Below are 7,291 nucleotides of genomic sequence, written 5' to 3' on the forward strand. Positions count from 1 at the left end.
TTTCCCTGTGGGGTAAACAGTCCCCTGGAGCAACCACTCATGGGGATCTTGCCTGGGTTTCTTGCCTTGGTGGTGACTTCTCCGTGACATTTGTTGCATGCTTCGGGCTGGGATGTGAGTCATGTTGTGGAGATCTGGCCAGTCTAAATAAACCACTCTATTCAGCGCTCCCATCATCCTCGCCGGGGCCTGCCCTTGGATAATGAGCCGGGGAGGACTTGGGATACGTCTTGCTGAAGCGAGACATCTGTTTGCGTGGAACTGCCGGCGGTGGGATAAAGTATGGCAGAATAATTTAAAATGGCCACAACTGCCCTGGGCGAGCGGCTCTCGGTGCATCATATACGCCGTTGCTGTTAGGAGAGGGGCGTATCTCCCTAAACATCTCCCTTGTTTGCTAAGAAAATGGCATTTTGTGCATATCGCTGTCCCAGCAGCATCGTGATGGATGAGCGCGCAGAGCCAGCTCCGCTCAGGAAACACGGGTTTTAGGCAAAACAGCCGTCCGAGAGGGCTTCCACCGAGTCCTTCCAGTTTAATTAGACAGTGGTGCTGAAGCGGGACCACGGGGTGTAATTCGTCTGGGGAGGAGAGAAGCCACTTTCTCTTTCCCAATACTATATTGTGTAATAGCTGCATTTTTTTCTCCTGACTCCGGGGCCGTGAACGGGTGCCAAGCAGAGGAGGAATTTTGATGCTCCGATAAGATGTTTACATCAGCCTAAACATCCCTGGCGCGTTTGACATATTAAGTAATCTCTGGTTGTCTCAGTTGCCCGAGCAGGGGATGCTGCTGGACAAAGACTCGGCTGTCAAAGTGCTTTGGCCCCGGTTTGTCGCTGAGGACGTTGGGTTCAAACCCTGCCCACCAGCGCGGGCAGGATTTTTACAGCCGTGCAAGGGTGGTTTTGCGCCCACGGGAGGTTGTGCGCAAGGCGGTTCCTGCCCCGGGGCGGCGAGGGCAGGGTTAATGCTTTGGGAATATGCAAGAGCACTCGCTGGGACACGTGAGGTTTTCCCGAAGGGTTTCTGGGTGCAAAGGGTTCGTGGCAGGTGGAGAAGGGGATGCAGGGGTGGGCATGTCCTACCCGTCCTTCCCGCCGGCACAAGGTGTAAAGCATCACGTACAGAAAAGGCAGCGCTTAGTCCATCAACCCAGGTGGGTGCCTGAGTCGGTCTGGATGTGGTAGGTGTCAAAATGAGGTTGATTTCTCCTTTCCTAACCGGGGAAAAAAAAAAAGAGCCCCGCGGCAAAGGTTTCACCCAGGCTTTGCCTGCCCCTCTCTCTCCCCGCAGAACCACATCCTGACCCTGATGTCCATGGCGGCTCGCATCTACAAGCACCCCAGCCTGAAGAATTCCATCAACCTGGTGGTGGTGAAGGTGCTGGTGGTGGACGAGGCAGCGGCGGGGCCGGAGGTGTCCGACAACGGCGGGCTTACCCTGCGCAACTTCTGCAGCTGGCAGCAGAGGTTCAACCCCCCGAGCGACCGGCACCCGGAGCACTATGACACCGCCATCCTGCTGACGAGACAGGTCTGAAGGGTCCCTTGGCGATGCTCTGGGGGGTAGAGGAAAGGGGTTGAGGTGTCCTTGGAGGGAGAGGAGGGATTCCCCCACCGTGCAAAGGATGGAGCTTGCAGCAAAGCAATGCGGGGCGGGGGGGGGTGTGTTGCATTTGGGGTGCAGAGCCCCAGTGGGTTGCCCAGCTCTGCTCGGAGATGTTGGGGCTACCAAACGTGGGACCCCTTCACCCTGCCTTACCCCCCCCCCCTCGGCGCTGCTCGCAAACAGGACTTCTGCGGACACCAAAGCTGCGACACGCTGGGAGTGGCGGATATCGGCACCATGTGCGACCGCAACAAAAGCTGCTCGGTGATTGAGGACGAGGGCCTGCAGGCAGCCTACACCCTGGCTCACGAACTGGGTAACGCATCCTTTCCCTGGTGGGGCGGCGGGGGGGAAGGGTTGGTTCTGCTTTTTCAGCCCGGCCTGGCCAGCCCCGCTGCTGGGAGGGGATGTAGCACAGCCCAGCACCAGCATCTCCCGGCTGGGTGTCACCCGCCAAGCCTTGGACAGCGCTGGGGAGCTTCTGGCACCGGCAGAAACTGGTTTGCACCAACAAACGCGCTTAGAAGTCCCTGAGTTGGTGTAAATTGGTGCACTTGCCTGATGCGATGAGCTACGGCGTGGGCCCGAGCACTTCTCCCCCTTGGTTTGCTACTCCTAGAGATGCGCTGACTAATTTGGGCTGCTTTGCCCTGCATACGGCGGGCCGTACCTTTGAGAGAGAGCACGCACGCACCGTTTTGTTTATCGCTTCTGCTTTGTCGACGCAAATAGCTTTTGCAGCAATAGGAACTGCTTGGCGACTTATAGATGCTCCCAGCTGCCCACGCATCATCTGCAGCAGAGCAGGGGCTGGGAGGCTGCGGCTCACCGATGCCCTCTGCTCCCCAGGCCATGTGCTCAGCATGCCCCACGATGACTCCAAGACCTGTGAGCGGCTCTTCGGGCCCCTCGGCAAGCACCATATGATGGCTCCTCTTTTCATCCACTTGAACAAGACCCAGCCGTGGTCCCCGTGCAGCGCCATGTACCTCACCGAGTTCCTGGACGGAGGGCACGGTAAGGAGCTTCATCATTCCAGAAAGCCTTTTCCTTAATTGCTCAGGCTCTTTGCAACACCTTGAGGGGTGTGTGGGATGAAGGGGGTTCAAAACAGGCCACAGACAGAGGTTTGGGGTGCCCTGCTTGGTGCAACCCATGGCGTCAAACCTTGACGCATCTCTGCCTTGCCCAGGCGACTGCTTGCTCGATGCCCCGGCTGACCCCCTCTCCCTGCCCACCGAGCTGCCCGGCCAAGGAGTCCTGTACAGCCTGGACCAGCAATGCCAGCAGATCTTCGGCAAGGACTTCCAGCACTGCCCCAACACCACGGAGGAGGACATCTGCGCCCAGCTCTGGTGCAGGACCGGCGGCGGGGAGCCCCTTTGCCACACCAAGAACGGCAGCTTGCCGTGGGCTGACGGCACCCCCTGCAAAGCCGGTGGGCTGTGCTGGGACGGCCGCTGCGTGCCGCAGGACACCCTGAAGCCCCAGGTAAGGGGGGGGATTGGGGACGAGTGGGCTGGGGCTCGACCCTTTGGGATTCCCAGACCTCTGGCCCCGGTCCTGCCGTCTCCTGGACTAGCTTTGGATTTGCCTGATTTGTTTTCTGGATATCTTTCCTTCAACAGCACCTTTTGTTAATCTTTATTACTGGCAAGCCCAGCTCATAGATAAATGCTGCCGTGCCTTTTGCCGAGGCTCAGGCTGGTCTGAACCAGAGCAAGCAGCCGCAGTTCTGCAATTAAATCATCGCTTTTTGCCCTGCCGAGGGAATTAGCGGCGATTTCCGAGTCAGTCAGCAAAGCACTTAAACCCAAGCTTAACTCTAAGCACATGAACAGACTGGTGGAAGTCAGTAATAACTTCATGTGAAGTATGTGCTTAAGTGCTTTGCTGGATCAGCGCCCCGGCCAGCAACGTGGGGAGAGGAGCTGGGGGGTGATTTTAACGTTGCTCCAGACCTTTGCTCGCCCTGGGAGCGAGCAGCCGGGGATGGATGAGCTCGGGGACGGATCTAGCAGCTTCTCGTGACCTCTTGCAGCCGGCGGTGGACGGTGGCTGGGGCCCGTGGAGCCCCTGGGGCTCCTGCTCCCGGACCTGCGGCGGCGGCCTGCCGTTCTCCTACCGCCACTGCGACAGCCCCAAGCCCCAGCACGGCGGCAGGTACTGCGAGGGCCAGCGCGCCAAGTACCAGTCCTGCCACACCAACGAGTGCCCGCCGGACGGTAAGCCCAGCTTTGCGAAGCCACCCGTCCGCACAGCAAAAGGATGCAATTCCCAAATGCACGCTCGCCTCCTGCCCCCGTTTCTTCAGAACCCATCGCCAGGGATTGCTCCACTCTCCCTTGAACATTCGTATTTTGGGGGGGTGGGGGTGGTGGTGCAATAGCCTTTTGCTGGGGATTGTGATCCCCTCCGGCTGGGTGGGAGGTGTGTGGCATCCCTCCTCTGCTTGCACGCTCGCCGCCCGCTCCCGCTATCCTCGGCTCGCTCCTGCATCTCCGCAATGGCCGAGGGGGACGACGGTTCCTGCTGGCTTCCCGCGGCTTTTGGGTCATGTTTCGCCTTTCCTTTCAGGGAAAAGCTTTCGGGAGCAGCAGTGCGAGAAGTACAACAGCTACAACTTTACGGACCTGGAAGGGAATCGCCTGGAGTGGGTTCCCAAGTACGCGGGAGTGTCACCCCGAGACCGATGCAAGCTCTTTTGCCGAGCCAGGGGGAGGAGCGAATTTAAAGTCTTTGAGGCCAAAGTAAGATACCTGGTGACGATAATCGCCCCTCTTTACCCCGTTTCAGATCAAATGCCCTAATTGCTCCTCTCCATCCCCCTTTCCTAGGTGATTGATGGGACGCTGTGCGGACCAGAGACCCTCTCCATCTGTGTCCACGGCCAGTGCATCAAGGCTGGCTGCGATCATGTAGTGGGGTCCTCCAAGAAGCTGGACAAGTGCGGGGTGTGTGGCGGCAACGGCTCGACTTGCAGGAAAATATCCGGCTCACTCAACCGATCCAAGTAAGGCGCCGGGGAGAAGGGGTCTGCAGAGGTGGGCTGGGGGGAGAAAAACCAGCTTCCCCTCTCATTCTCCTTTCTTCTTTTATTTATTGCAAAAGTCCTAGGTTAGGAACGTTAGGACTCCGCCTAGGTCACGTAAAGCCGGTTTGCTTTCCGCACCTGAAGCATTGCACCTAGCTGCAGACCTTGCTTGCAGCAGCCGGACTCGAGGAGTGCTTGGCTTCCCCTCCGTGCCGTTAACCGGGGTTTCCAGCTGTGCAGACACCCTCAGCCGGGTGGCCTTGCAACAGCCTGGTCTCCTCCCCAAACTCGGGAGCTTACGCTAAGTTTATTTCGGGGCAGCGTTGTGCAAGCTAAGCAGAGTTTATTTCCTAAAATAATAGCCGGTGCTGACACCGGTGATGGGCTCAGTACGCCACTGCAAATAAATCTGCTGCCCCAAGGAGTACACAATAAGCATCTCTCACCGCACCCGAGGAGTACACAATAAGCATCTCTCACCGCAATGCAGCGAGCTCGACACGTATTTCGAGGGCTGATGTGGGATGTAAATAACTCAATAACTTTTCCTTGGGCTTGGGGGTGAATTTCAGTGCTGGGACACGGGCATCGAGGCAGCCGCTTCCCTCGCCCAAGGTCTCCGTTGCTTTGCCAAAGAGCTGAGTTTAAGGCTTTTGTTGAAAAGATCGTAACAAAAGCCCAACGCGTCCAAGTCCATGCAGCGAGGTGACTCACGCAGTCAAATTAGATTTCCTAAATGGTTTCCTTACAGGGAGCCAGCTGAAATGGGGCTTCCACTCTCCAGTTTGTGGTTGACTAAAGAGAGATTAGCATGGTAGCTACAGCCAAGAAGAGATCAGGGTTAGGGAGGCCAGGGTGACTGAGGGCAGAGTTTGACCTGAAGGCTTTGTTCCAAAACACTCTAAACCTAATTACCGGCCACAGCATCAACCGTGGGGATGCGTGGAAAATGATCCTGCCGGCCCCACGGCGTGAGTCATACCAGGGTGGCATTTTATTATAGTAGCAAATAATTACCATAGCACTGGGTGCCGAGGGTTCAAGTACCGAAGCCTTCCCGGCGCTGTCCCGGGAGCCGTGGTGCTCCGGGGATGGGCTCTGGCTGGCTTTGCGGGGAAATCCTCCCCCGGCATGGGAATGTGCTCTGTGCCCTCCAACGGGAGCTCTTCTGCATCGTGGTGGTGGCTGCAAAACCCTTCCAAAGATGAGCCTGGGGTGCAGAGACGCCCGCCCATGGATAGGGATGGTTTTGCTGCCGTAGTTCTTGCTGCCTTCTAGGAAAGGCTTTCCAGTTAGTATCAAGTCATCTACCATATGAGATGTCTGTTGGGTTAACTGTTTAACTGCTGATCTGGTTTTAGCAGCAACATCTGGCCAATGTACATATCCTCTGTGCGTACAATGCCAGCAGCGCCCCGCCTCTCTTCTATTCTGCTGTTCTATATCTATCTATAGCTGATGCTATCCTTCAGCATCACTGGGCAGAGCCAGGCTTTTAGTCCCAAACACTTCACCCATTTCAAAAGAAAGGGAGTAAGGGGAATTTCCCACCAAGGCTGGTAACCGTGGGGCTGTTCGTTTTGATTGCATCGCTCATTTTTGCATGTAATTCAGCAAAATCTTCCAGCCGAGCACACATCTGGCACGACTGCAATATTTCCAGCTCTTGAGCGCTCTGGGTTACAGAGAGGTGGCTTCAGAGCCATGATCCCACTCACAAAGTTCCATCCCCTGCATGAGTCTCCTCTTAATAAGTCCAGGAAAACAACTGTGTCCCTTTGGCCCGCGCAGATACGGCTACAACGATATCGTCACCATCCCCGCCGGAGCAACCAACATCGACATCAAACAGCGCAGCCACCGCGGGGTCCGTCACGATGGGAATTACCTGGCCCTGAGGACCCTCGAGGGCAAGTACCTGCTGAACGGAGACTTTGCCATCTCGGCCATGGAGCAGGATATCCTCATTAAGGGGACCATCCTGAAATACAGCGGTTCCCTGACGACCCTGGAGAGGCTGCAGAGCTTCCGACAGCTCCCGGAGCCCCTGACCGTCCAGCTGCTGACCATCGCCAGCGAGATCTTCCCACCAAAAGTCAAGTACACCTTCTTCATCCCCAAGGACGTCCCTTTCAGCAAGCAGAAAGGCAAAGAGAAGAAGTCGGCCAACGTCATCCGACCGATGCTGACCTCCCAGTGGGTCCTGGGCGACTGGTCCGAGTGCTCCAAGACGTGCGGCTCCGGCTGGCAGAGGCGGACGGTGGATTGCCGGGACATGGAGGGTCAAACCTCCTCCGCCTGCGACAGAGCCCTCAAGCCCGAGGACATCAAGCCCTGCGGAGACGTCCCCTGCCCGCTCTGGCGCCTGGGTCCCTGGTCCCCCTGCTCCCAAACTTGCGGTGAGGGCGTGCGGACACGCAACGCCTCTTGCATCGCGGCTCCGGCTGGCAGAGGCGGACGGTGGATTGCCGGGACATGGAGGGTCAAACCTCCTCCGCCTGCGACAGAGCCCTCAAGCCCGAGGACATCAAGCCCTGCGGAGACGTCCCCTGCCCGCTCTGGCGCCTGGGTCCCTGGTCCCCCTGCTCCCAAACTTGCGGTGAGGGCGTGCGGACACGCAACGCCTCTTGCATCTTGCACACCGGG

At 57.7% G+C, this 7,291-nt stretch overlaps 1 protein-coding gene across 1 annotated transcript in view; it reads left to right on the forward strand.

The window, feature by feature from the left end:
* Nucleotides 1–1,079: 1,079 nt before the first annotated feature.
* ADAMTS8 (ADAM metallopeptidase with thrombospondin type 1 motif 8) overlaps nucleotides 1,080–7,291 on the forward strand; it is a 9,516-nt gene continuing 3,304 nt past the window's right edge. Inside the window, exons 1-9 of the mRNA XM_009273003.1 lie at nucleotides 1,080–1,124; nucleotides 1,297–1,536; nucleotides 1,795–1,927; nucleotides 2,461–2,628; nucleotides 2,804–3,102; nucleotides 3,653–3,836; nucleotides 4,189–4,361; nucleotides 4,449–4,624; nucleotides 6,437–7,244. Of these exons, the coding sequence (XP_009271278.1) occupies nucleotides 1,080–1,124; nucleotides 1,297–1,536; nucleotides 1,795–1,927; nucleotides 2,461–2,628; nucleotides 2,804–3,102; nucleotides 3,653–3,836; nucleotides 4,189–4,361; nucleotides 4,449–4,624; nucleotides 6,437–7,244 (2,226 nt within the window). The remainder of the gene's footprint in view (nucleotides 1,125–1,296; nucleotides 1,537–1,794; nucleotides 1,928–2,460; nucleotides 2,629–2,803; nucleotides 3,103–3,652; nucleotides 3,837–4,188; nucleotides 4,362–4,448; nucleotides 4,625–6,436; nucleotides 7,245–7,291) is intronic.

This window comes from Aptenodytes forsteri, unplaced genomic scaffold (assembly GCF_000699145.1).
Source record: "Aptenodytes forsteri isolate BGI_AS27 unplaced genomic scaffold, ASM69914v1 Scaffold126, whole genome shotgun sequence".
NCBI lineage: Eukaryota > Metazoa > Chordata > Aves > Sphenisciformes > Spheniscidae > Aptenodytes > Aptenodytes forsteri.